General features: G+C 43.8%; 2 protein-coding genes across 5 annotated transcripts in view; one reads left to right on the forward strand and one right to left on the reverse strand.

Annotated features, from left to right (window-relative positions):
• Window positions 1-15425, forward strand: part of Znf597 (zinc finger protein 597) — an 18501-nt gene extending 3076 nt beyond the window's left edge. The window contains exons 1-4 of one of the 4 annotated variants that reach the window (XR_009057382.1): window positions 5139-6210; window positions 6972-7098; window positions 9288-10501; window positions 11233-15425. Coding sequence is in view for 3 of the 4 variants with exons in the window: in XM_057773773.1 (XP_057629756.1) it covers window positions 6178-6210; window positions 6972-7098; window positions 9288-10402 (1275 nt within the window). In the remaining variant the exon portion in view is untranslated. Of the gene's footprint in view, window positions 1-5138; window positions 6211-6971; window positions 7099-9287 lie in introns of those variants that run through there. The other 3 variants (XM_057773773.1, XM_057773775.1, XM_057773776.1) reach the window with 3 other exon arrangements.
• Window positions 15426-19854: 4429 nt separating this feature from the next.
• Znf174 (zinc finger protein 174) lies at window positions 19855-27550 on the reverse strand. Its single transcript, XM_057775930.1, has 3 exons — window positions 26531-27550; window positions 25371-25587; window positions 19855-21210 (listed from the first exon to the last, which is right to left on the reverse strand). Exons 1-3 carry the CDS (start codon window positions 26930-26932, stop codon window positions 20612-20614), a joined length of 1218 nt encoding a protein of 405 aa, XP_057631913.1. The 5' UTR covers window positions 26933-27550; the 3' UTR covers window positions 19855-20611.
• Between the last annotated feature and the right edge of the window lie 359 nt (window positions 27551-27909).

Consider the following 27909-nt stretch of genomic DNA (forward strand, 5'->3'; position numbering starts at 1 on the left):
AAGTCTGAAGACACAGCTACATACTTTGATTACTGAGGCTGCTCGATACACAATAAGGATACACTGATAAACCCATTATAAGATAAAAGTGTCATGAGCTAAAAATGAATTAGGGCTGGGGAGACGGCTCAGTCAGGGAAAGGCTTGCTGTGCAAGGATGAGGCCCTTTCAGATTCCTGGCACCCACATAAACCGGCGCAGTGTCGACCCCAGAGCCGCAGCATCAGGGGGGCTAGCCAGTCTAGCCAAAATGACAAACTCCAAGTTCAGTGAGAGACCCTGTCTCACACAAAAAAACAAAAAAGGGTAGAGAGCCATAGAGCAAGTCACTGACATCTGTCTCTAGTCTTCACAAGCATGTGTGTATATACCTGTGCAGATACTTGGGAGTGCACTCTTGTGTTCATACACAAACACACGATGCATTAACAGCTGGATGTGGTGATGCATATCTATAATTCCATAACTTTGGGAATTGGAACAAGATAGTCAGGAATTTAAGGTGATCCTTAGCTACATAGTGAATCTGAGGGCAGCTTGGGTTACATGAGACCCTCTCTCAAAAAAACCAAAATAATAAAAAATGAATTTATATCTAACCTACCAAACATCATTGCTTTGCCTACTTTAAATATGCTTAGAACATTTACATAAGCCTGTGTTATGATAGAATATTGACATCTCGTGTCATTTGTTGGTGGTCTATATCCAAACAATCTTGGCAATATAGTAAGTATACTGTAGTGTGCTGAATGATCGCTCTACTCATAGGGTGGACTGGATGCTGTAGCACCCACTGCTCAACACCTCAGCAAAGTATTGTATCACATAGCTTAGAAAATGACCAAAAGATGAAGTATGATTTCCACTAAATGTGTAGTGGTCTGTTAGCGAAAAGCTGAGAAACTGTTGTGTGGACGCATGCTAAGCTGGGGACCATGTACATTTCTTTAGGAAAAATTCCTAGAGTATTAGTTAAAATTGTTTTTAACTAGCCACATTTTAATTTTGGGAACAAACCTAATTGTCTGCTAGGTAGCTTTTTACCAATGACTTCTCATTCACAGCAGGACACATGGCCAGCGAGTGCTCTTGCCTAGACAACAGAGGTGGAAAAGGACCATTTACTTTTGTGTATAGCTTTAGTATGTTTGATTATTTTTCTCAATTTCTTCTTCTTCTTCTCAATTTCTTGTCATCTGGCCAAGTCTGACTTTGAATTCCTGATTCTCCTGCCTCTACCAAGTACTGGTATTATACAGATAGTTGCCAACATGTCCAGTTCCATCTTTTTTCAATTTAAAATCATATTTAAACCTCACATGATTTTTATAAAGTGTGTCCAAGATGTTTTAAGTCTGACTTCACACAAAGTAATTTTATGACATTAAGCCAGTTTTTAAAACGCAGTGCATGTGTGTGGCAAACATTTTAGATAGAATTAAAGAATGATTGGTGAAATTTTTCCTCTGATTCTACTTGAAATCTCTGGTAATCATGTTCACCAGTTTCCAAATATTTTTTTAATGGATCTTATTCTCATGCTAAAATACTATCAGAAATAAAATCCAAGTGTGTTCTGGACTGGGATGACACACACCTGTAATCAGGACTTCCAAGGTAGGGAAACCAGGAATTTGAGACCAGCCTCGGCTTAATAACAAGTTCTAGACTAGCCTGGAGGACCATGAGACCATGTTTCAAAAACAAAGTGGGGCTGCATAAACTTGCTGTTAAAGCACAAGAACCCTGAATTTGGTCCTTAGAACCCACATAAAAACAAACAACAAAAATAACAGGTGTGGTATGCCTGCAATACCAGCACTGGGGAAGTAGAGGAAGGTAGATCTCTGGGTCTGGATGGCCAGCCAGCCTAGGTAACTTCACAAGTGCCAGGCCAGTAAAAGATTCAAAACCCAAAACAAAAAGGGGAACAGCAGTTGAGGAGTGACATGCAAGGTTGTCCTGCGCCCTCACATGCATTCTCACTGCAACACACAAGTGTAGACACACACATACTAAAACAACACACAAGTGTAGACACGCACATACTAAAACAGAACACACAAGTGTAGACACGCACATACTAAAACAGAACACACAAGTGTAGACACGCACATACTAAAACAACACACAAGTGTAGACACGCACATACTAAAACAACACACAAGTGTAGACACGCACATACTAAAACAACACACAAGTGTAGACACGCACATACTAAAACAGAAGCAAAGAAGTTCAATTCTGTTCCTCACTTACAGAGGAACCAGGTACTGTGGATTCAGAACACATTCTGCTTTAAAGAAGATTTGCTATTACTCACGCATGCCTGAGAGAGGGAGGGAAGGAAGGAGGGAGGGATTTTAACAAGTGTTTATTGTGGAAACGGTAGGTTTTTAGCATTGAGTGAGTGAATATATAGTTGCCATGTTAAATACTCTGCTAGTCCTTCAAATATATTCTTTCATTTTCTTAACAACACTGAAAGGTGCTGTCCTCATTTTGCAATGAAATATCCACCCAGGGCCTTTATAGTATGCCAACTGTTGAGGACAAAAGCCAAGGAACAAATTGGTTTCAATGACACCATTCATCATTAAAATCCACAAGTCCTTCATTTGGATCACAATTTTCTTGGCAATACTTTTTCAAAAGCAGCCTTTCCAGGAAACACCTGAACACATCTTTTCCAGGACCTAGTAAACAAACTTTAAAAATAAGCTTCTTCATGGTAAGCTCAGCGGACAGACAGTTTATTGACCAACATCTACTTCTGCCTTTGAAGCACTAGTAGTAAAAGCTCAGGGTCAGAAACTGGGGTTCAACCTGAAGATCTGAAAAGCAAAACAGCCACTGGCTCTTACCTCAACCTCAGTCTGAAAAGGCTTTCCTGCTCCTGGAATCTCAGAAGGAGACTGCATGTCTAAGAGCTGTTTTCTCCCATTTTATAATCCTCTCTAGGGCTGGGATTCAGGGCGTACAACACTGTCATTAAAGGCATGCACCACCCAGTTTCTGTGGCAACTAGTGTGGCTACTGGGATTAAATGTGCGTGTCATTATGGCTACTGAGATTAAAAGTGTATGTTACCATAAACTGGTTTGTAAGGCTAAGCAGTGGGACTGTTTTACTCTCAGATCTTCAGGAAGCCTTTATTTATTAAAATACAATTGAAATGCCACTGCATTTCCCCCTTTTGTCTAAAATAAAAAAGGCTATAACTAATATAAGAAACCTATATACAGTAAGTACAATGACTGTATACAATAAATACAGGGAATAAATACATCAATAATGTCTAGTCCATTTTCATTTGACAAATTCAGAGAAAATATTTTATATCTATATCTTGGTGAGTCCAAAGTCTTGTACCTAATTTACTTTCGAACATAACTTTCTGTGTCTGGTAAATTATAACTATAGCTATCTAATCTTCAACTCCCTTAGAGACCCTGGTTTTCTGCCCCGCTCAGTTTGTAAGGTACTCGTTAGTAGAGGGCACGTGCATCATCACACCTGAGGTGTGGAGCTGGGGACCACACCATGGTAGGCAAGTACTCTACTGGTTCCCATCTCTGCTCACCACAGACTTTCTGTCTCATCTCTTTAAGCAAGTTCCAAGTTTGCATGTTTCATGCTTCTTGCTCCACTTGTTTGGCCTGGCACTTAACACAAGGGCTGAGGAAAAATTTTTTTGGCTCTTCAAGGCAGGGTTTCTCTGTGTAGCTTTGGCTGTCTTGGAACTCGCTCTGTAGAGCAGGCTGGCCTCACAGAGATCCACCTGCCTCTGCCTCTGGAGTGCTGGGATATTAAAGGTGTGCGCCACCACTGCCCAGGTGGGCTGAGGACAATTTTGACTCACCCATTTCAGGGCTGACCTTTTCCCTGGTTAGAGACTAAGTTATTACTTTCTGGTTATTGAAATTTGCTTATATCTTTGTAATAATCGACACAGGATTCAATAAAGGACCATAGCTCTGTATCAAGAGATTCTTCTTAGCCCAAGTGAGACATTTATGGAAAAAAAATGGCAAGCACAAAACGAGGAGAAAGATGGGCATGAGTTCCATCAAGACATCCCTTTGCTTTAGGACCCTACATACTTCCTCAGTATATTTTTTGTGTTTTGAAATGGTCTGTAGGGGAGTTTGCTCTTATTCTTTTGCCTGTCATTGAAGCATTTTTCTCTTTTATCCTGGGGCCCTTTATGTAGCCTCTCTAGTGATCCATTTTCAGACAACTTAGTTATCAGTAGATGGTCCTTTAATAACTATTGGTGATGTGTAGGGGTTTCTACTTCCATTTTTTCTTCTCCCAGAGCACTGCACTGAAGCAGGGAGGTCAAGCCCTAGTGAGTCTTCATTCTTGATAAATGTGGGATGGACACACAAGACAATAAAACTTAGCATGTATCATCTGTATCCCACTGTTATCAGGATGCTAAATGAAATTATGTTGACTGCTGGGCAGTGGTGGCGCACACCTTTAATCCTAGCAATCAGGAGGTAGAGGCAGGCAGAGCTCTGTGGTTTTTGAGGCCAGCCTGAGCTATTATTACACAGAGAAACCCTGTCTCAAAAAAAAAAAAAAAATGTTGGTGCTGGGCATGGTGGTGCTCTCCTTTACTCCCAGAAGTTTGGGAAGCAGAGGCAGGTCTCTCTCTATGTTGGAGGCCAGCCTGGTTTAACAAGTTTCAGAAGTTTTAGAGCAGACAAGGTCATAGAGTAAGACCCTATCTCTAAAGAGATAAAGTGAGAGAGAATTGGGAGAATTTGCAAGGTACTAATCCTGTTGTTGCTCTCCTCCCCAAAACACCTTCATAAACTGGCAATTTTTTTTAAAAAAAATTATATTTTAAATTACCAACGAGAAGCACCATGGACTCTGCAGTTGAGGAGAGCAAAGTTAAAAGCTGTCCAGTCTGGGTGGCTGCCCACTACGAGGGTTACTGAGGCAAGACGATCCTCAATTCAGAGCCTGCTGGGGCCACACGGTGAATTCAAGCCTGAATCAACATCTTTTAAAGTTTAAAAAGAAAGGGTGGGGCCCGGAGACATCTGCTGCGGTGGAGTGTTTGTCTACGCTGTGTGAAGCCATAGGTTCACCCTCAATACCATAAAGGAAACATTTGGGCACAGTTATCCAATTAGCGGCAGTTCTGGAAAGAGCGACTTTCTTATTTTGAATCTATAATTCACTACTCAATGTCAGTTACAAGACATTTGCTTGAAGCAGGTCCAGTGTGAGGTACAAAACGATGGAAATCAGCTCGATATCAGCTAAGGGTCCCAGTCATTCTATTGAATACGTCTGTGGGGTACAATGCCCGGTGCCCCTAAAATACTTTGGGTCGGACACTAGCAACCGGGGTAACCTGGCCTGAACTTCCGATTGCACAAGGCAACTTCTTAATAACCGTGACCCCACAACTCATCTGAGACACAGGGCTCGGGCCCAAGCTAGTCCTGGAGGCCTCTCATTCACCTCACCCGCTCTGATAAAAACCTCAGGCCCACAGCGTCTGTGTGCTACATTCCGTGACCGACTCCACGGTGTTCCCGCCTCTGTTCTGGCATCACCAGGTACCTCGGACGCCATCCTACAGCTCCAATTGAGCCCGTCAACAGGCCGGGCACTCACCACGGAGACCCAGCCGATGGAACCGGAAATAGCTTCTTGTAGAAGCTCAGGAATAAGTAACGTCTCTCAGTTGCCCGGTGCGACGCTGGTCCTCAGGAAGGTGCTCAATTGGTCCATTAAAGAGGGACCGCCGCCTTGGGAGCACGCTGACCAATCAGGATGCAGGATGGTGAGCCGGGGGCGCGTCGCTTCCGGCGGTTTCCCCACAGCTTCTGCGTGGGGAGCATGGGAGCGTGGGAGTTTTGTGGTGGCCTCCGCCTCCTTTGTCGCGTCTCGGCTGGGCGTGGCTTCGGGCCGCTTCTGCCGGGCTGGGTGAGACTGTCTGTGCCCCCGAGCGGGTGAGCGGGTCCGTTTCAAGGCTGCTTTGGAAGAAGCCGTCACCTCCGATTCTCAAAGGAGCTTGAGGGTTTCGAGGAACCTGAGGGGAGAGTGGAAAGGCCTGGCAGCCGAGTCGTAGATTCTAGGGACTGTTCTCTCCGCTTGATGTGTTGTCCCATCGTGGGGACTTGAAGAAGTTCCCCTTAGCTTCCCCAGATGGCGTCCACGCGCCCCACGTCAGATGACCAGGTGAATTCTGTCGTTATTTTCCTACAGCTGCCTGGCCTCCTCGGAGCTGGGTTAGACACACAGGTCCCGACTCGTGGCTGCCTCCTCAGCCCGTTCAAACCAAGCTGTCTTCGTTCCTAGGCTTACCAACTTCCTCTTCAGAGTCACCAGATGGGGAGCAGAGCTCTTGACACGGGCTCTGTAACAGTCCTCAAAGTGTCTTGCGGGAATGCTTCTTCAAGTGGCAGATTTCTAGGCTCCACACCTGTTGAATAATGATAATAACGTCTAGGTGATTTTTTAATCACCGCAACGCGCCGATTAAAAATTAGGAGCGAACTAGATCTTGAAGTGGTGGGAGGGGCTGAGCAATCACGGTGAGGAGGAAGACAGACAAGACTGCAAAGGATGGAGGAAATTCCTGAAAACCATCTCAGGCTTCTTACTGGGCTGGCCAGTCTCCCCCCCCCCCCCTTCCCCTCTTCTCAGCGCACCGTTACCTAACTTTCTCCACAAGAATTGTTCACTCGTTTTTGTTTTTTTGTTTTTTGTTTTTTTCGGGAAAAGCTACATTCTCACGGTGTACTGTCTTGGTCCTCACACCACTGTCTGAAAATTTACGTTTATGATTTCCCTCCTAACCCTACTTGTAGAATCCCTCGTCGAGGAATATTTTACACCAAGCCCTTTTTGGTATGTGAGGGTTTAGCTCTTCAGCATTCCTAGATTAACACTTGAACTGACTGCTAGCTTCTTGTACTAACAGGGTTCTCCTGTTTTAGGGACCGTTGCTGTTTGAAGATCTGGATGTGTATTTCTCTCAAGAGGAATGTGTGAGTCTGCAGCCTGCCCAGAAGACCAACAGCGGAGAAGCCTCGTTGGAGCGTTTTGAGGATTTGGACTCGACAGGTAAAACAGTTTTCCTGAATTATGGAACTCTCATCAGTTCTAGGATGAGAATTTCTTGACTTGTCCACATTGGTGGTGAAGTGGGACATGTGTGTGTGTGTGTGTATGTGTGTGTGTGAGAGAGAGAGAGAGAGTGTGTGTGTGAGTGTGTGTGTGTGTGTGTGTGTGTGTGTGTGGAGGCCAGAGGATGTCACGTGTTCTTTCTCAGTCACTCAATACTCTTATTTACTGAGTCTAGCTAGCCAGCTTGCCTTGGGATCCCCTCTCCACTTTCTGAATGCTGCGGTCACAAGTGGACCACATCAACCTTTTATTGGTGCTGGGGTTCAAACTCCTTAGTTAACACAATGAACATTTTATCTGTCGAGCCATCTCCTGAGCCTTTAAATGATTTCTTGAAAGAAACCCAGTCTACGGTGGTGACCATGGTTTCATATACTATGTACCAATACCTTGTAATTTCCTGAAATAATTTTTAAAGTCAATTTTACTTGAAAAACTTGATTAGGTATAGATTATTGTCATTTGCTAAAAATTGGGAACAAATTTTCTTTTAAGGGGGTGTTTTGACTTTTCTCACTGAAGGGTAACCATGTGCAGCATCCTTACGCCTGAATAGACAATATGTCTTGTGGAGGGTTGAGTACCTAAACTATTTTTCATAATTCATGACTTATATTTTCCACTTTTGTCATGTTCATGTTCTTCTCCACCTTCTCTTAAATGTTTGTTTTATAAATTTATGTTTATAGTTATAAATGTATTATAATATAAATAAATATATTTATAAATATGTAGTATATTTGTAATAGCTACTTTCTTTGCTGATTTTTTTTTTTTTTTTTTTTTGAGACAGGGCCTCTCTGTAGCCCTGGCTGTCCTGGACTCCCTATATAGTCCAGGCTGGCCTTGAATGCACAGAGATCCACCATCTCTGCCTCCAAGTGCTAGAATTAAAGGCATGTGGACACACTAATTATAATCATATGCCATTTCTGGATCTATTTTTATTGACTGGTTTTTCTCCTTGTTATGAATTGAGGATTCCTATTCTTTGCATGCCTCGCAAAGTTTTACTGGAGTTTTAGATGTTGATTATTTTTTGTTTTGATTTTTTAAAGGTTTATTTTATTTTTATGTGTGTGAATATTTTGCTTCCATGTATGTCTGTGTACCGTGTGCATGCCTGTTGCCTGAGGACATCAGAAGAGGGTGTAGGATCCCATGGAGCTGAAGTTACAGACAGTTGAGAGCTGTCATATGGGTGCTGGGAATTGAACCCAGATCCTCTGGAAGAGCAGCCAGTGCTCTTAACAACTAAATCATCTCTCCAGCCCCTATAGATGTGATTTCAAAAAGAAATAAAGAAAATCTTCAGTTTGCAATTAGTTGAATCTGCAGCTATACACCTATGGGTATTTAGTGATGGCTATGTTGGGAAAATATTTAAAAAGAATTCTTTGTGCTGGGTTTAGGTTTTGTTAGCCCTCCCTGAGATAAGAATATTTCCCTGAAGTCTACACAGCACCTTTATTATCATTCTTCCACGAAGGATGAAATTTTATAGACCCTCTAGGATATAAAACTATTTTTAATATTTGGATGTTTATTAAAGTAGAAAAATAGTTTGTTTTCTTTTTTCTGATATGTCTGATCTCTAGTAGTTTTGACTACTCAACTCTCATTTGAGTTTTCTTTTTTTTTTTTTTTTTTTGGTTTTGGAGTCTGTCCTGGAACTAGCTCTTGTAGACCAGGCTGGTCTCGAACTCACAGAGATTCGCCTGCCTCTGCCTCCCAAGTGCTGGGATTAAAGGCGTGCCCCACCACCGCCACTCAACTCTCATTTGAGATGAAGAAAAATTCCTAAAACCTAAATAAACAAAAAAACTCCATTTCTAGGCACCGCCTACCAAGACTATCCTCAGTACCCATCTCACCAGACCCTTAGAGTCATTCTCTGCTCCTTCTTTTTGCAGATTGACCTGGAACCTTGCAGTCCACCCACATGGACAGACTTTTGATTTTTGGAAGTCAAGAGAGCCTGTTGGCTCCTGATTTTTGTATTTATTAGTGTCTGGGTAATTAGCTAATCCGTGTTCAGTCTCTGCTCTTCAGAGTAACTAACTTGTTCTTTCTTTACTGTCACATGAAGGTGGTGTCTATGTTTTCCTTTGTTTTGCTTTTATCAGCAGGAGGGGAAGACAAGATTGAGACCAATCAGCAGTTAAGCCTAGAGTCTATGGAACTTGAAGAGCTGTCTCTAGAAACGTACTCCATTGCCTCACCCCATGGCCACTACTCTGAAAAATCTGAGCATGACATTGGAATGCATGAAAGGAAGATGTCAGGGGGAACTTTGACTTGTAAGACCAAGGTTATAAGCCTCTTAGTTACCATTGAAAACCAAACCCCATTAGTAGAATTATCTCAGTGTTTAGGAGTCAAAACACTTTCTGACATTATTGAAGTTCCCTGGGAAGAAGCCACAAATGTGTACAAGTGTCCTGACTGTGACCAAAGCTTCAGTGATAACACATACCTTGTTTTGCATCAGAAAATCCATTCAGGAGAGAAAAAGTATAAATGTAGTACCTGTGAGAAGACCTTCAGTCACAGAGCCAACCTGAGGACACATAAGAGAATCCACACTGGTGAGAAGCCTTACAAGTGTACCAAGTGTGCTGCCAGCTTCCGGCAGCAGTCACACCTGTCCCGGCACATGAAGAGCCATATAAAGGAGAACCCATATACATGTAATGTATGTGGGAGAAGTTTTATGTGGCTCCCAGGATTGGCGGAACATCAGAAGAGTCATACTGATAAAAAATCTTATGAATGTGCTGACCGTGATCAACCATACTGTCAGGAAACAAATCTGGCTTTGCCTGAAAACACAGGCTCATCAGACACCCCATACCAGCACAGCCAGTGTGAGAAGAGCTTGGAGCACCCCTCGTACCCTGCTCTCCCTGAGAAGGATCATAAGGAGGACTCTAAGAACTGCAGTACTGATGATGAAGACTTTTTTTCATTCTCCAGATTCAAACCCTTACAGTGTCTTGATTGTGACATGACCTTTCCTTGTTTCTCGGAGCTTGTTTCTCATCAAACCATTCATGACATGGAAAAACCTCATAAGTGTAAGACATGTGGAAAAACCTTTGCTTTAGATTCAGAACTTGCATCCCACGAGAAGCAGCACATCAAAGAAGAACCCTTCAAATGCACGGTGTGTGGGAAGAGCTTCCGAGTGAATCTGCATCTCATCACTCACAAACGAACCCACAGGAGAAACACCAAGTAAATACAAGCTTTGCCACTGTGTGAGCTTCTCAGTGTCTTTATGATGGGAAACCGCTTATGTGCAGCATTACGCTAAGCAAGCACTTTACACACATTCCAGGTAACGTAGGCAGTATTATTTATTACCTCTGATTAGAACTGAGGCGACATAATGTTACATACATAGCATGTGAAGCGAGGATTTGAACTCAGTTCCTGATCAGATTTCATTTATATGAGCCAGAGAAACAAAAAACTTTAAAATTTGGCTTTTGACTGCTGGGTGTGGTGGCACACACCTTTAATCCCAGCACTTGGGAGGCAGAGGCAGGTGTGAATCTCTGAGAGTCTGAGACCAGTCTGGTCTACATAGTTCCAGGACAGCCAGAGCTAAATGTGGGACCCTGTCTCAAAAACCAGAATAATTCAGTTTTTGTTAAAATGAAGGTTATTTCTACATTTTTTTTAAAAAAAGTTGGTTTCTAAGAATTTTAGGAAGAGGAGATTTATTTATTTTTTGCCAGTTCTATACATTAGTATCTAGGAAAATGAATGTATTTATATTTGTTTTTGTACTTTTCTTGTTAAAATTATTTCAGTGAAATGTTTGTATGGACTATTTTGTTTGAACTGTGAATTTCTAGTTAAGGACTCCATATAAAGTTACCAAATGGGCCACTTTTGTTTTCTTAAGTGTGTGTGTGTGTGGGTTCTTGCTGTGTAGCCCAGGCTGGCCTCAAAAATCGTCATTTTCCTGTTCACATCTCCCAAGTGCTAGGATTACTGGTATGTACCATCATATGCAGCTAGTTAACAGCTGGGTAACATTATTTGTGCATTTCCCATTTTCAGACCTGATGGCAGGGGCAGGCCCTGACTTCTCTAGCAGTTAAACTTCGTGGGAGTACTTGCTCCTCTCTGAAGGGATCTGCCTCTAGATCTCCACTGAAGCACATCCTGGCTGGCTATGAGTAATTAGAACTACTTTTTGAAGAGAGCATGCTAAATAGTGTGGATATATTATTTTGTTTAATCTTCAACAGAATCTGAGAGAAAAGGACTGTCCACGTTTTACAAATAAATGGAAGCTTTCAGAAGGTAAAGTCAATGCTTTGCTACACACACAAAACGTCACACTGGTGAGGGTAACATCTAAATTCAGGTGCTTTCTAATTCCCAAGGCCACTCATTTTGTGACACTGCACTATCTGTTGGTATTTGTGCCACAGGTTAACACTAGGAGACAAGGATGCTGGGGAGGGAGGGGAACTGCAGGCATGGAGGCTGCCCTGGGCCTTACTATCTGAAGCCCATTATGTCCGTATTCTTATCCAAAACTAGATTTCGTTGCTCTTAAAAAGCAACAGAAGACTCTCTACAGCTTCATGCTTGAAATTCTTGTCACTGTATCAAACCAGAGATTTGGGGTTTTTTCCATTTTGAGATGGGGTTTCTCTGTATAGCCCTGCTTGTCCTGGAACTCCCTCTGTTCACCAGGCTAGCCTCAAACTCAAGAGATCTGCCTGCCTCAGACTCCTGAGTGCTGGAAGGTGTTATGACACCACGAAGTGGCTAGAGACTATTAAATTGTAACATTTCCTGTCCACTTCCAAAGAAAAATACAATAGGATTATTGAGTTTTTAACCAAAATAACTGATAACACATATGTCTTTAGGTACTGGTATCACAGATAAATATTAGAACAAAATATTGTCATATAGTGTGGTTATTAAAAGAACCAAAGAATGTTGTAAGTATACATTCTTACAGAACTACACTTTACAACAAAATTGATTATATACCTATCACTAAAACTATATGGTCTTTCGGCTAATATGCATTTATGATTGATTTCATTCTGTCTAAATAGACTGTAAAAATGTAGTATTTACTAAAATGGAATTACTGCTAGGAAATTTCATGCACAAAAATAAAGCCCTCTTGAGGGCCAGTGGCTAAAATGTAGTACCTGGGAATCGTCTCTTCTACAGAAGAGCAGGTTGAGGGTTTTATGTACAAAAGATGCCAGCTGCGCAACTAAGCACTCCGTATTTACTAAAGACAGGAAGGTCGCTGTTGCCGAGTGAGGAAAACTGAATCAGCAGCCTTGCCTCACTTGTCGTCCCTCTCCTGGAGATCACTATTTCAATTTATCCACAGTTGAGACGGTGTGATCTGTGTGTCAAGGTCAGACCTGGCTGTTTCTCCAAATTTAGGATATAAACCATCATTCTGTCAGGGAGTTGGGGGTCTCACATTTAAAATAGCCTTCTGGTCTCTTCAGCCCTTCGTCGGAGATGCTTTGAATTGTATAGGAAGGTTCTCTGAAGCCTTAGCTAACTCTGGGATATGGTTGTTGTGAAACAGCCACAAGAGTGTTAGTTTCCCACTGTCTGTTTCTCAGAGCAGGGACGTGGTGTGCTCCTGCATAGGCTCTAATATTTCAGTGAAGACCCTTGAGTTATAGGATGGGGAATGGAACTGGCAAAGAGGCCCTTACAAAGAACAAAAGAGAAATGTGTCAGAAGGTACCCGGACAAATGTGGCTGACCTAAAGATGGACGTTGTCACCCTCTTTTTTTGCTGCTAGGGAAACAAAAACAGGTGAGTCTATGCTGCAGGCACTGCTGCACATCTTCACGTGAAATTCACAATTTACCTCTCAGTGTTTGTAGTTTTCTGCATTCTCCAGACTTTGAAGATTAGAAAAAAGACACTTTTATAAAAATCATTACTATATGTGAGAGTAATTAAATGGCCTGTGGTATATTATTGGTGACTGGTAAAAAAGGAAAAAACAGTTACTGTGAAATAGGCACATTTTTAGTTGTTTCCTTATTGTGTACTTATTTCTAAAAACATTAGTTGTACGTTATTCTCAAGCTGCTCTGCACCCAAGGAATTGAAGGAAGAGCTGCAATGGTATTTCAGCTCTTTTCATGATAATGGCCTTTTCATCATCCTAACTGTATTGCCCACTAGGATAGATCACATAAGAAATCTCTTAACCCAGGATAAGTTATGTTAGGTGCTAATAACATATTGGAAACAGTCAATATAGGGATAAAAATGAAATGTATGTGTATTGCTCTGAATGGTTGGCTAACTACATGTAGGAGGGGTGTTGACCCCCTGAATGGTCAGCTAACTACATGTAGGAGGGGTGTTGACCCCCTGAATGGTCGGCTAACTACATGTAGGAGGGGTGTTGACCCCCTGAATGGTTGGCTAACTACATGTAGGAGGGGTGTTGACCCCCTGAATAGTCGGCTAACTGCATGTTGTAGGAGCGGTGTCGACACTATGAAGTGTGGAAATTTGTACTGAAAAAATGACTCAAACTTGGTGGGTTTTGCTGATGTGATGATGTAAATGTGACTAAAACAGTTCTTTAATATGATTCTGTGCATACCGAGTTGTGTTAAACTGTCATCATTGATGACAACAGCATTTCCCAGTGGAAGTTAGATGCCAGTGTTTGCACTTTAAGTGATGTCAGATTGTGTTGTTGAATCATTTTGTCGAGAACTGTGCTGCTACAAATAACAATCTGTTCACATGCTCTGCGACCCTGAAGACAGCTGGCCAGTAACTCAGGCAGTTAAAACAAATGACATTTTTGTCTTTGATGCCTCAAGTTCCAGAAATTTAAGTAGTAGCTGGAGAGATGGCTGGGAGGTTAAGAGCACCGACTGCTCTTCAGAGGACCCAGGTTCAATGCCCAACACCCACATGGCAGCTCATAAGTGATTGTAAATCCAGTTCCTGTGTGATCTGACACCTTCACACCATTGCACATAAAGTTAAATCAATCATAAAAAATTCTTTAAAAAAATTAAGTAGTAGTGTCCGGTGACTGTAATGTAAGATGCCAATCTGAAAAGATACTTTGCTTTAAATAATCTGATTTACTGTATATGTATTCAAAGGGAGATGTAGGGTATAGCTTTTATGAAAAAAAAAACCTATTTTGAGTGTTGCAGTGATTAGGAAACTGCTTTTGCTTTGACTATTTGTTAAAATGGAAAATTGTATATTTAACTGTTTTAGTCTTGTATATTAGAACTATTTATGTAATATAAAATGACTATTATCTATCTCTTTAAGGCTAACTACAGGTGTTTGTCTCTTTGAACTGAGATTCTCGTCTGTAAGAACGGTCTAGGGAGAACTGGGATACAACCTAATTCATTTATAGAAACCTAAAAATACTTTCCCATGTCTATTTATTTTGATGCCTAGTTAATGCTTTCCGTATGCGCTTTCTGTGTTTCTTTCAGCTTTACTGTTTCTGACACATTCCCATTGGTCTTAGCTCTAGATTGGAGTCTCTCAACTGTGACTGTGTGCATTTGATGTGCAATTTATCATCCAATAAATGTTATCTTGTGATGATGGCAAGGTTGTAAACTTAAAATGTATATGTCAATGACTTTAGATTGTAGTAAAGGTAAGTTCAAAAAAGTTAATTGGATAATAGTTTAGAAAATGTGAATGAATTACTTTACCCCACTTGATAAAGGAAATAACGTGTCTCGTTCCCTGGAATTCAGTATAAAGTTTTAGCATTATTCCAAGACAGCACTCCAGTCTTAGCTGCAAGGTAGCGGTACAGGACCAAGTACCTCTAGCTCCACCAGGCAGTGGTTCTCTAACAGACCAGCCCAGCTGGGAAGGAATATGGTAAATTCTCTCTTCTGGTCTCCCAGGCCTTGGAGTGATCGTAGGCTGGCCAAGCAGCTACCAGTGGTACAGGTTGGAGCTCATGTCTACCAGGTGCCATTTGCCTTGCCAGCGGACAGGAAGCCGGCACCTGAGGCCACTTCTGGTGTCTGCTTCCATCAGTGCTTGTGCACTGCACTGACTGTTGGGGCTGGCTATCCAGCGGTGGAGTTAGGTGAGGCATGGTCTGTCGAGACAGGGTTTCTCTGTTAGCTTTGGACCCTGTCCTAGAATCCACTCTATAGACCACACTGGCCTCAAACTCACAGAGATCCACCTGCCTCTGCCTTCCGAGTGCTGGGATTAAAGGCGTGTGCCGCCACTGCCCAGGTAAATGATCTCCTTTCTAAGTTGCCATGGTCACGGTGTCTCGTCACAGCAACTAAGTGACAGTGACTAAGACAGAAACCCAAGAAAAAAATAAAATAACAAGTGCTTTTTTCTCCAGATACCCAAGAGGCTGAAGCAGGAGGATTGCTTGAGTCCAAGAGTTTGGGGCCAGCCTAGGCAACACAGAGAGACCCCATCTCAAAACATCAAATTATACTAACGAAAGACCTAAGAAACTAAAGAAACAATAAACGGTAATCAGACCTACTGCTAATTGTCTGGCTGGCTATAAGATGTGGTCTAGAGTATCTGAATTCTGAACATTATGGTTTTCTTCTCCCTAAAATCGCAACACCAATAGAAAAATAATCTCTGAGTTCGCTGGATTAAATGAGTTCAATCCCTATGACTGGGAAAAAAATGTATGCCAGGTACTTACCAACATCTGTTGCTTATGAAGTAACTAATACCATCTTTATTTCAGTGGGAACGTATTTATTCCAAAGCCTAAACAACAGAATGATCTCAATAGATATTTAAATTTCCCTTAGGGACTGCAAGCCATGCATGGTTGACACAGAGAACTGTGAGGAACTGGTATAAACTGTGTTCCAAGGATCTTAAACAACTTTTTGGTTTTTCGAGATAGGATTCTTCTGTAGTTTTGGAGCCTGTCCTGGAACTCGCTCTGTAGACCAGGCTGGCCTTGAACTCATAGAGATCTACCTGTCTCTGCCTCCTGAGTGCTGGGATTAAACGAGTGTGCCACCACTGCCCAGATGATCCTAAACTACTTTATAAAAATATATTTTTTTTTATTTATTTATTTTTTATTATGTATACAATATTTTATCTGTGTGTATGCCTGCAGGCCAGAAGAGGGCACCAGACCCCATTACAGATGGTTGTGAGCCACCATGTGGTTGCTGGGAATTGAACTCAGAACCTTTGGAAGAGCAGGCAATGCTCTTAACTGCTGAGCCATCTCTCCAGTTTCCGATCCTAAACTTTTTAATTCATAGGAATGTCAGGCTGTTTTGCTGGAAATTAGGAAACTGAAAATTTGGTCCCTTGGATTTTGGCAAGTGACAGCCGTTTTCATTACAGATGTGTACTGCTGGGCATGAGTGTACACGAATAATCCCCTCATCCCACTGGTTAAGACAGGAGGATTGCAAGTTTGAGGCTATCCTGGGTTACACAGGAGTTTGTATCAACCCCCACTGCAAAACAACAATTATACAAGAATGTATTACAGGCTGGGCAGTGGGAGGGCAGGCCTCTGATCCCAGTACTAGGGAGGCAGAGGCAGGTGGATCACTACAGAGTGAGTTCCAGAACAGTCAGGGCTACAGAGAAACCCTGTCTCAACCAAAACAAACAAACAGACTGTATTACAAAAGAACGGGAGAAACTGTTGGCAAGTCATACATCTCATAAGGACATCATTCCAGAATATTTAAAGAATTCTTACAACCCAGCAACAAAAATGACAATCTATTTTAACTGGCCACAGAGACAGTTATGGTGGCTCACACCTGTAATCCTAGGACTCAAGACTGAGGCAGGAGGATTGCTGCAAATTTAAGGTAAGCCTAGCTGGCTTATCCTACAGAGGAAGACTCTGTTTCAAAAACAACAAAACTCAAAAGGTTTGGGAAACAGAGGCAGCATTATCTCAAATTCATGGCCAGCCTGATCTACATAGTGAGTTCTATACAGCAAGATGCTGTCTCAAAACACCAGGAAGGAGGGGAGTTTTGAATAGCCATTTCTTCAAAGCAAATAAACATATAATAACAGATACGTCCTTAGGGAAAAGGAAAATCAAGATCATGACACAGACTCCACACTGACTAAGATAACAATAATCAAGACACATTCCAGGAACACTGCACATGGTGACACATGCCTGTAATCTTGACACTTGGGAGGTGGAGACAGATCAAGAGTTTAAGATCATCCTTAGGATTATGAGTTGTATGCCAGCCATGAGACCCTGTCTCAAAACAAACTAACAAAAGGCAGTAATAAATCATGTTGAAGGAGTGGAGAAACTGGAACCCTTATACACTGCTGGTTGAAATGTAAAATGTGCATCCACTTTGGAAACCATTGATTGTTTCCTAGAAAAGTTAAACAGGATTATCACATGACCTAGCAAATCAACCTTTAGGCATATACCCTAGAGGAATGAAACATAAAAACTTAAATTTCAATGTTCATAACAGCATTATTCTGCTCACATTAGCCAAAGTGCAGTTCCACAATGTCCATCAGTCAGTGGCTGAGCTGAATGCCCCTTCATGTAATGCAAGGCTCCTAGGAAATAAAAGGAATAAAGTGCTGACATGTGACACAGTGTGTACGGACAGGATCCAGAGGCATAGGAGTGGGCACCAGGGAGTGACTGCTAACGTTGAAGAGTACTTTCCCTGTGATACTGACAGTGCCCTAACGTGAGCTCGCAATGACACTTGCACAGCGGTGAATACTATACTGTCGCCACTGCGCTGTGTGCTACAAATGCACAAGTTTTCTGGTATGTGCAGTGCTTCAGTGACGCAATAAGAAGGAAGCATTTCGATTTCAGGAAGAGTTAGAGGAAAATATTTAGTCTATTCTGTGAGGAGTCATTGCCAGTGTTATTGAGAGGGACAGTTACATTGTGAGATTGGTTTGCACCTTATCCGCTGTGGATGGGAACATGCTCTTCAGATGTGCAGACCTCCACTGTCTGCCAGTACTTCCTTTCTCCGTGGGTCTCCCTGGGGGTAACTCAGGGATCAAACCCTGAAAGCAGGAGTCACGCCTAACCTGACAGCTGCATGTGTCAGGCAGAACCAACGGCATGCCTAGGAGCAAGCGATGCATGTGAGGGGAGAAACGCTATTTTCTTATTTTGGGGTCCTGCAAAAGGAAGCTGGCTGCAAGGAAAGTCGATCAAGACTGGTTGCTGAGGCTCTGGTGAAGCATGCATGGGCAAAGGAGACAAGGGGACCCCACATCTGAGCACAGACTTTTACTGCCATCAGTTGTCTGAAGTGAGCCCTATGCAAAAGGAAACGGGGCTAGAGGCAGGGAGGCAAAGTGGTGTCATGGTCTTGACACCCCTTGGAAAAGAATGATGTTGACTGTGAGTTTGTCTACAGTCAAACAGGTACCCAAAGACATTAAAGAAGCACTGATGTGTAATCTGAAGAGAGGAAACATACTAACTCTATAAAATATCCCAAGACGCAAAACTCTAGGAAGTCTCCTATGCCAACCCTTGTAAATAACTCTAAGTTCCTTCTCGCCCCTTTGGGTGACCAAGTTGACCCAAGATACAAAGACATGGTATGTAGGGCAGATGATGGTCCTCCACATATATTCATATCCTAATCCCTGAACCAGCGAATGTCACCTTAAATGGCAAAAGGAACATTGGTGGGTGTTATTAAGGATCTTGAGATGGGGAAATTCTCCTCCTAGGCCAAATATAAGCACCCTTCTAAGAGAGATCCAGGAGGGCCAGAGTCAGACAAGGTTAGGCAAGATGGAGAGTCAAAAAATGTACTTTGAGGATGAAGGGGCCATGAGTCCAAGAATGTTGGAGGCTGCTAGAAGCTGAAAAAGTCAAGGAAGCTGATCCACCTCTCAGGGTCTCCAGAAGGAAAGAAAGCCCTGCCCAAGGTGATTCTGGCCGAGTGAAGCTGATTCCAGACTTTAGCTTCCAGTCGTACAAGAGAAATTTTGTGTTAAGCCACCAGTTCGCGGTCATTTGTTACAGCACCTATAGAACAGATACAGACCTGACTGAGACTCAGAAGTTACCCAGAGACAACAGTGAAGCCAGCCTCGAGGGAAGGGTGTGTGTGCTTGGTGGAGAGAACTACAGGGGTTCCAGCCAGTACTCGTATGCGGGCTGGGGAAGAAGTAAGGACAGGCTGAATACTGAGGATAAAGGCAATGACTTGGTATTGCTGCCTTCAGGACGGCCACCTCCTACTGTTTGTACAAAGTATGCATCGTGTCTGCCTGACCGAGGAAGAGGATGCCTCGCCTAGGGTGATACTGACTGGGTTCTACTTTCTACTTTGAGGAAACAAGAGTTTGGCACAGGGCTGGAGAGATGGCTCAGAGGTTAAGAGCACTGACTGCTCTTCCAAAGGTCCTGAGTTCAATTCTCAGCAACCATATGGTGGCTCACAACCATCTATAATGAGATCTGGTGCCCTCTTCTGGCATGCAAGCATACATGAAAGGAATGTTGTATACATAATAAATCTTAAAAAAAAAAAAAAAGAGTTTGAAACAGGATGGTGTCCCCGACCCAGTTTTGAAACACTAACACTATATAAATATAGTATTCTGTCATTTAAAAATTATCAAGTGCAAGTACTTATCATAAATTAACCTATTTCAGTAATTTTCCTGGAGTCACTGAGTTTATAGTCATCACCATAATCCAATTGTAAACACTGAAAATGCCAGTCACAGTCTTAAAGCTAATGTCTTACTTGAGAAAGAACAGGCAGGATTCCCCTGTCTACCAGAACACTATTTACTTCTCCCTGGAGCTTTTCTTTGTATCCTGGACTGAAGTAAATCAAAAGTTTGCTATAAAAAGAAGATCCCTCAAATACAACTTTTTAATAAAGGTGCTATCTACCACTTCGTGGTGCACGCCTTTAATCACATCACTTGGGAGGCAGAGGCAGGCAGATCTCTGAGTTTGAGGCCAGCCTGGCCGACAGAATGAGTTCCAGGATAGCCAGGGCAGAGAAACCCTGCCTCAAAAATAAATAAAAATTAATGAAAAACCACCACCAACAACAAAAAGGTTAGTTGCAGAAAGACTATTAGAGGTCTCCCCAGTGGGTGTTTTCTTGAAATTCTAGGGAACTGCTCAAGAGTGCACATGAGAACTGTATTTTATAAGACAAAGCAACATGAAAAATTTAATTAAGGAGCGATTAAATTAATTAAAACCGCTTGTGGCTCAACCTAACTATTCTCAGTAACTAGTCCCCAGTCTACTGAGAATGCAGTTCTTCCCCAACACCCAGATCAGGCGGCTTTGCAGACAGGCTCCATCACTCCCCAAGAGCCCCTTGCTCTGTGATTTACCTGCAAGTAAGGACAAGGAGAGACAGGTCCGCCCTTCCCTGGGCCTCTAAAGCACCCAGCACCTGTTTAGTCCCCATGGTGGAGCCTGTGGTGCTGATGGAGATTTGAGCTTTGGCGAAAGCTTTTCCCACACTGGCTGCACTGGTATGGTTTCTCCCCAGTGTGGATTCTCTGGTGCAGTTTCAGAGTTGACTGCCTCCCAAAGCGGTTTCCGCACTCCCCACAGACGTAGGGTCTCTCTCCTGTGTGTACTCGCTTATGTCGCTTCAGCTCTGAATTCCACGTGAAGCTCTTCCCACAGTCATCGCATTTGTAAGGTTTCTTTGCCGCGTGGGCTGCCTGGTGGCTAAAACACTGCAGAAGGCTGCTCAGGCCTCTTCTGCCTCTTTTGCTTTTCTTTAACTCTCTCAGTGGGTAGCCTCTGAGGGGGTTGCTGATATAGTCCAGTTCTCTGCAATGCCTCTGGTAGTGAGCAAATGCCTTCTGAGCATTTGGGGGTCTGGCCTGCCTCTGTGACAATCGGGGTTCACTCGTGCTCACCCATCTTGGCTCAGGGCCGTGCAGACTGCCCACTTTGGATCTCGCGGGTGACACCGCATGTGTCTCTGCTCCTTTTGCCCCTTCCTGTTGTGGGTTTTCCTTGTCTCTTCTCGTCTTGGAGGCCTCTACAATCAGAAATAATGTGCTTCATTTTCTGTGCTTAGAAGAAAGAGCTTCAGCAAAAGAAGTATGAAGTCTGTTGGGGGGGGGGGGGTTGTCAGGGTAGGCCGCCTTCTGCAGGTAACATACAAGCCATCAGACTCCTCTGAACCATAAAAAGGTTCCTCACCCCTGACATTGGTGAGTCAGAATCTGAAGGTTAGGCCTGGAAGTCTGCACTGTTAACTAGTTCCCGAGAGTGCCCCTAATCTATAGTAAAGTTAGGAACCAAATTCTCCTCTGTCCTTCCTATTTTGGGGGGGAAGGTATAGGAAAATAGCAATAGCAAGGAAAAACTACAAACAAAAAACAAAAGACATTGGAATGAAATATCAACAACAAAGAAGACAGTGACAAGTTCATTTACTTACTGACCAGGCCTATTGTATTGTCTAGGTTGGCTTCAAACTCTAGGACCTAAGTGATCCTCCAAGTTTCTGGGACCACAGACATGTACTGCTGTACCTGGCTAATGGGTAAAATTCCAGTACTTAAAGATTATCTGAATAAATCTCCCTCCCTTACAGGGACTAAGATGGACAACCTCCCTCACTTCAAAAGAATAATAAAGCCAGTGACTGCTGTGTGTTTCTCATTACAGTGTTGACAGCCTAGGTGTACAGAGACTGAACTATATAGTAGGTACGTAGCCGAATTAGAGACGCTGTTCAGCTTCCGGGGGAACTGAGGATCAAGACGGCTGTGAACTAGAGTGGACCAGGGAAACTGGAGAGTCAGAGCAACACCACTTTCCAGCAGGACCTCGAATGGAAACTGTGTTTTCATGCTACACACACCATTCAACATGGCACTGCCAGGCAGATGTGATTGTTGAGTGTTTGAAACTGAGCTAAGGTGGTTGAGGTGGTGTGGTGATATTTGTGATCTAACAAATGAAGCTTGCCTGAAGATCAGAGGGCGGAGCCAGCCACTAGTTAACTTGGAGGCAAGACAGTGGTGGTGCACAGCACTTGGGAGGAGGACACAGGAAGTGATATGGCTGGGTGGAGAGAGGAATGTAAGGCAGGCAGAGACGGGAGGGTGCCCCTCTTCAGGCTGAGGATTTTGTGAGGTAAGAAGTGGCTACGGTTTGCTCCTTTGTTTCTGGTCTTTCAGCATTATCCCCTATATCTGACTCCGGGTTTTTATATTAAAACCAATTAGAATTTTGCACTGCCGAACTGAATTTTGAATTTTAATTCATTTAAAATTTAATAAGGAGCTCAAATAGTTATTGCCAAGTGATTTTCATCAAGGTTTTGCTTTGCTCATTTTTTGAGACAGGGTCTCATATAGCCCAGACTGGTCTCAAATTCACTATGTAACTGAAGATGATTTTAAGCTCCTGATCTTCTGCCTCTACCTCCCAAGTGCTGTGTTTACAGGCATGCGTCACCATGCCTGGCTTCATTGAGGTTCTTAACAACAATTCAATGGGAAAGGAGTCATTTTTCAGTAATCCAGTGATTCAAGGGTGTTAGCATGTGTGAGTATGGTGCAGGTGTGTGTGTGTGTGTATGTGTGTGTGTTAGAGTGTGTGAGTACGGTGCAGGTGTGTGTGTGTTAGAGTGTGAGTGTGGTGCAGGTGTCTGTGTGTGTGTTAGAGTGTGAGTGTGGTGCAGGTGTCTGTGTGTGTGTTAGAGTGTGAGTGTGGTGCAGGTGTCTGTGTGTGTGTTAGAGTGTGAGTGTGGTGCAGGTGTCTGTGTGTGTGTTAGAGTGTGAGTGTGGTGCAGGTGTCTGTGTGTGTGTTAGAGTGTGAGTGTGGTGCAGGTGTCTGTGTGTGTGTTAGAGTGTGAGTGTGGTGTAGGTACTGTGTGTGTTAGAGTGTGAGTGTGGTGCAGGTGTCTGTGTGTGTGTTAGAGTGTGAGTGTGGTGCAGGTGTCTGTGTGTGTGTGTTAGAGTGTGAGTGTGGTGCAGGTACTGTGTGTGTTAGAGTGTGAGTGTGGTGCAGGTGTCTGTGTGTGTGTGTTAGAGTGTGAGTGTGGTGCAGGTGTCTGTGTATGTGTTAGAGTGTGAGTGTGGTGCAGGTGTCTGTGTGTGTGTGTGTTAGAGTGTGAGTGTGGTGCAGGTGTCTGTGTGTGTGTTAGAGTGTGAGTGTGGTGCAGGTGTCTGTGTGTGTGTGTGTGTGTCTATGTAAAGCACAAGTGAAGAAAGCAGAAGATATCAAGCATCTTGTTCTATCACTCTTTGCCTTATTCTCTCGAGACAGGGTCTCACTGACTCTGGGGCTAAATCCTCCTGTCTCCTCCCACCCCCAAAGCACTGGCATTACAGGAGCTGACAACTAGGCCTGATTTTTCATGGGGGGAGGTTCTGTGGATTGAAACTCAGCAAACACTCTTATCCACTAAGTCAACTCCCCAGCTGACCTTGGACTTAATTTTTAAAAGTGTTAGCAATAAATTTGTTATTTATTGCCCAGCCTAAAGGACTTTGTTATAATAACCTTAATAACACATAAAAAACATCACATACAAAAAACTAACTTAAAATGAACCAAAGATATAAACACACAAGAGCTAAACTTAACTCTTTAGAGAGAGCATACCTGCAAATCTGAATCATTTGATTGCCAATGGTATTTTACCATGACACCAAAAGCCCAAGCAAAGAAAAAGATTAGAGACTATCAAGATGAAAAACATTTGGGCTGGTGAGATGGCTCGGTGGGTGAAGGCAGCTGTGGCCAAGCCTGATGACCCGAGTGTGACCCCTGGGACCCACACAGTGGAAGGAGAGATGTGAGTCCCCAAAGTTTCTTCTGTCTTCCACATGTGCACAGATGCACACGAAATATATAAAAATTCATAACATCTTTCAAAAGCATTTGTGCTTCATGGAACACCATCAGAAACTGAAAGGACAATTCACGGAACGAGAAGGAAAACATTCATGAATTATCGTCTGCGAGGTCTAGGATCCAGAACAGTTATTTTAACACTTAAAGCTCAACAATAAAAAGACAAGTAGCCCAAATGAAAAGTGGGTCAAGTATAGGGCTACAATTTCCCCATAAGCTGGGAGTGACGGCAAAGGCCTGTTTTCACGGGATTTAGGAGGTGGATACCGCAGAATCAGGAGTTCAAGTTCAGCTTCAGTTAAGTAGTGGCTTTGAAGCCAGCCTAGGCTACAAGATACCTGATAACCAACAAAAGACAAGATATGCAATTTCCTTTTAAAAACGTCTAATTATGTTTATTGAGTGTGTGTTGGGGTAGCTGTCTGTATGACAAAGCATGTGTAGTGGTCAGAGGACAGCTTGCAGAAATATCTCTCCCTCTATCGTGTATACCCCAGGGATTGAACTCAGGTTGTCAAGCCTGGTAGCAAGGGCCTTTACCTACCAAGCCATCTACTGGCCAAGATATATAATTTAATAAACATATGAAATAATGCTTAAACATAACTCATTAAGGAAATGACAATCGAAATCTCAGGGGATATTACATCATCATAATAAAAGCAGCTGGGAATAAATGCTAGCCAGGATGTGGACAAGCACCCTCACACTTTGTTGATAGGAGCCTCTAATGGTGCAGCCACTTTGCAGACTAATCCAATAGTTCTCCAAAAACAAACAAGCAAAAAACCAAACAGCCTAGGCACAGCCATGCAGACCTTTAATCCCAGCATTTGGGAAGCAGAGGCAGATGGATATTTGTGAGTTCAAGGCTAGCCTGGTCTACATTCTGAGTCCCAGACCAGGCTGGGCTGCATAGTGAGACCCTGTCTCTAAAATTTTAAAAGGTGTGCACTGGCCAGGAAAATGACTTGGTAAATAAAGGCACTTGTTTCTCAAGCCCAGAGACCAGAGTTTGATCTCCATAACCCAAATAAGGGTAGAAGGTAAGAAATGACTCCACAGAGTTGTCCTTTGACCTCCACATGTGCACTGTGGACAGACCTCTCTCTCTCTCTCTCTCCTCTCTCTCTCTCTCTCTCTCTCTCTCTCTCTCTCTCTCTCTCTCTCTCTCTCTCTCCTCTCTCTCTCTCTCTCTCTCTCTCACACACACACACACACACACAGAGTAAACTTTTAAAAGGTGGTCACATGCAACACACATTTGCAGAATCATGTATGATGGAAACACAGAGCTGATGAGGGGCCCAAGTATAGAGTGTTTACCTGTCTCGGTCAGTTTGGGAACAGGTTCCTGGTAGAAGGGATATTTCTCCCAATGATGGGGACTCAGCTGGGCATGAGAGCCTTCCCAGGAAGGCTCTTCCAGGGAGTGCTCTTGAATATCTCTGCTATGAGCTTGGGGCTCAAAGTCTGGAAGTTCTCCAGGCTGAGCTGCTGTTCTCTCCAGGAGCACCTTCTGCCCTTGCAGACAAACAGCCACCTAGGAAAAGGGCTAGCCATTAATTTTCCATTCCTTGATGGACTGGGGCAGCATGCCGCTCACTGCTACAGCGTGTTCCCTTTACAACCTGGAGTTCAAATTTCACGGATACCACCAAGACCTTCAAAGGAGATACATGAAAGGAAAAGGGGCTGCTTCACAGCCAAGCTCCTCAGAAGAGAGCTGGTGAAAATGTCATACTCAGTGATGACAGTGCCGTCACCACCACTGTTCCCGCCCCATATCCCAACCCTCTCTACTTCTGCTAGAGACAGACCCCTGGGAACAGAAAACAATACCATAAGGGGCCACTGGAAAACATTCCAACCTGGTAGGTTTTTCTGCTGAAGAGGTCCAAGGTACTCGGATCTAAGAAGACGAACTCGCCTGTTCCCTCACAGTGCCATTTTCCAAAGCATGTCTGACTTGCTTCCTTCAGAGGCTCCAGCTTTGGGGGGCTGGCTTTGGGGATTGGGGATGGAGTCGGGCAGCAACACCAGGGAACTGAGCTGAGACTTCCCCATTCAAAGGCAATATGGTAGACTCTTCACTGGAACAAAGTCCACGGAACTTCACCCCAAATTAGTTCCCTATTGACCAGACTAGACTGTCAGACAAGAATTCTGATTGTAGCAAAACTTCACCAAGAATGGATCAGGGAAGATCTGACAGTAGAGATTCCAGAACCTTAAAACTCCTCTCCTAAGGTCATGAAGCCTATGAAGGAATATCTTAGTCTTCTACCTCCTCACTGGGTGCCAGTGGCTGGGTTTACTGAAACCCTGTTACAACGTTTTTAGGGGGTACGGGAGTTCCTGGAGGCTGGGTGCGACTTTGAAGCCATCCATTCCTCTGGAATCTCTAACTAGCTGGGATCATGAGACAAAACACTACCCCAAAAGTCAGAGAAACCCTGGGACACAGAAAAAAGGACCCTCCTTACCCATTGCTTTGGTTTTTTGGATGCTCTGTGCAAATCTTCCACCAGAGTCACAATCTCCTTGCCGCTCATTGGATATCGATGCCTGACCTGCGCCTGGATCTCTGGAGGAAGGATGACCAGAAACTGCTCCATCACTAGGAGCTCCAAAATCTGCTCCTTAGTGTGTAGGTCAGGCTGCAGCCACTGTCTGCAGAGCTGTCGAAGGCGGGAGAGCGCTTCCTGGGGTCCAGATACCTCCTGATAACAAAAGTGTCTGAAGCTCTGGCGGGAAAGCTCAGGATCGGGGCTGGCTCTTTGCTGAGCGGGCCCACGTTTCTCCTCCAGCTTCATTATGATGTGTCTCTCTTGCCTGTCAGAATCCTCAGTGTGGGTACTCAAAGTTATCTCCATTTTAGCTGCCATTTTGGGGGCCCAGGAAACAACGTCACTCTAATCAAGTCTTCTGGGTCATTGCTCTGGAGAAATCTCTCTGAAGGCTAGAAAAACGGTAGGAACGAAGCTCCTCTGGGAGCGTTAGGGGTGGAAGGACCGCAGAGACATAGATAGCTTTCTCATTTGCAAGCCCTTATCCCAGACTCTGAAGACAAGATAGTTCCTGACAGTGGGAGGAGTTGGTCTTTTCGTCAGTTTTTAAGGAGAGAAATCAAAATATTCCAAAAGGGCACTGGAGGGAATATTTAATTTTGTTATCTGGTGACATGCACGACACGATCTAACGGGCTGGTAGAGGAATCCCCAAGAAAGTTCAAGCTGTCATGCGCATAGCTCGCACCAACTCTCCAGCATTCTGCAGACTCCGACCTCCAGTACCTCTGAGAGCAAAAGCGCAGAGCTAGGCGAGGCCACAGCACGCCAAGGGTAGCGAGTGCAGCTCCGCAGCTCAGCCAGGCGATGCTGCAGCAAGGGGGCGCGCAGATCCACCGCGGTGCTGGGTGTCAGCTCCAGTAGCCACCTGCGACGAGCTGAGCCAGCTCAGAACCCTTCGCCCGCCAGCGGGCTACCCACCCCTCCGGAGCCTGAAGATCTGGACCCCAAGAGCACGGGCTGGGGGCGGGGCTGGAGCCGGGCCACGGAGACACCCACTGGCTGAGAGAGCAACCTTGAGACGGGTCTACGTGATTGGGTCCCTGTAACATTTTCAATTGTTTATTGGCTACGTGATCTATCCAGTCGCAGTGCTTCCCGGGAGTCGTAGTCCAGTGACTAGTCCTGGAGCATGCGCAATGTCCTGACTCGTACCACAGACTGTTAACTACATTACTCGGTTGGTTGGAGGTAAGATTGGGGTGCAGGAAGTCTGGACTCCAGCGGTCCTCCGCCCCCTCGGTTGCGGTGTTGAGGGCTTAAGGTCAGGCCTTACATTGGCTGGAAAGTCGTAC

Source organism: Chionomys nivalis, chromosome 7, assembly GCF_950005125.1.
Source record: "Chionomys nivalis chromosome 7, mChiNiv1.1, whole genome shotgun sequence".
Lineage (NCBI taxonomy): Eukaryota > Metazoa > Chordata > Mammalia > Rodentia > Cricetidae > Chionomys > Chionomys nivalis.